The following is a 1561-nucleotide window of genomic DNA, read 5'->3' as shown; positions in this document are numbered from 1 at the left end:
TATATATATTATTATACATACACACACACACACACACACACACACATACACACACACACACATATATATACATATATATATGTACAAAGCACGACACCACGAACTCGGCATCCCACACACATCATAGACATCGTGCACATACATGCGCAAATACATAGATGTGCAGTTCCCGCTGTATAGGTTCACAAACACATATATATTATGCTTGTCTATGCCTAAATCACTTTGTCTCCAAATACAAAATATTCATTATACAAACACATACGTGTCCGGCTTGTTCATGCTTAAATCACTTTGGATCCAAACACAGGATATCCATGTGACCGAGAGTGACCCGTATGTGCGTCGCCTGGGGGTGCAGCTGATTGGTGAGATGGCTAAGGATTGTGTGCACCCAAACCACTACAACGAACTCATGGCTGTACTACAGAAAGCCGCAGCCACCTGTCCTCCGGTATGTATATAGACTGTCTTTCGTAGTTTTGTACTATGATGCATAGTTTTTCTTACTATGCATAGTTTTTCTTACTGTGCATAGTTTAGTGTGTCTATCCAAGCCACCCGTTCTCCGGTATGTATAAAGACTGTCTTTCGTAGTTTTGTACTATTGTGCATAGTTTTTCTTAGTGTGTTAATACAAGCCACCTCCTCCGGTATGTATATAGACTGTTTCGTAGTTTTGTACTATGTTGTGTAGTGTATTTTTTTTAGTGTGTTAATACAAGCCACCTGGCCTCAGATATGCATATAGACTTGTTTTTTGCACGTGGTCAATTTATCTGCATAGTTTCGTACTATGTTGTTCAGTGTTTCCTGGTGTGGCAAGAGAAGCCACCTGTTTCCTGGTGTGGTAAGAAAAGCCACCTGTCATCAGATATGAATACTATCGCATTGGGTATCATGATATTCATCTACCTTACCTCACCCTTGACCTGTTTCAGTCCATGCCTCACTCACCAGCGTCGCCTAATTACCACGTATATATATATATATATATATATATATGTATATATATATATATATATTGATATACATATATCTATACGCATACAGGAATAACCACACTGGCAGTTTAGGCTATAGCCCTATCGACCCATCGTCCAGTATACATTCACTTAGGCTTACGGCGCGATTGAATCTCTATCAGGGCACTGTCAATGCCCCACTCACCAGCGTCACCTCATCGCCCCGCGGGTCAAAACGGTCCAAAACCTCACGCCTGTCCATCATTGAGGACACCATTACCAAACTGGCCAATCGCAACACCGCCACTCCCTCGGGCTACAACGCCACATCAGACAGCTCTACTACAGGCACCAACACACCCGCAAGTGAGCGAACCGGGAACGACAGTGATGAAGGTGAGATGGATGTCTGTATGTATGTGAGTCATATATAGCTATAGATTTGCGTGGCTAGGTATGCGTGTTGGGTATTTGATGTGTATCTGTTGAATCGCGTAGTAACTACTCCGCCGGGTGACTATGCTACGAATAAAAGCCCTACTACTGCCACTATCGAGTGAGCGCACTGGAATCTGAAACAATTATGACGGATAATG

At 42.6% G+C, this 1561-nt stretch overlaps 1 protein-coding gene across 1 annotated transcript; it reads left to right on the top strand.

Annotated features, from left to right (window-relative positions):
- Nucleotides 1-280: 280 nt before the first annotated feature.
- On the top strand, nt 281-1376 carry SARC_15835 (hypothetical protein; the record flags this gene model as incomplete). Its single annotated transcript, XM_014290051.1, has 2 exons — nt 281-454; nt 1148-1376. Coding segments are annotated over 2 exons (403 nt in total), but the record flags the coding sequence as incomplete, so codon positions are not given.
- Nucleotides 1377-1561: the final 185 nt, after the last annotated feature.

Source organism: Sphaeroforma arctica (assembly GCF_001186125.1).
Source record: "Sphaeroforma arctica JP610 unplaced genomic scaffold supercont1.6842, whole genome shotgun sequence".
Classification (NCBI taxonomy): Eukaryota; class Ichthyosporea; order Ichthyophonida; genus Sphaeroforma; species Sphaeroforma arctica.
Note: the sequence above shows the minus strand (reverse complement) of the source record. Positions and strands in the feature narration are given on the sequence as shown.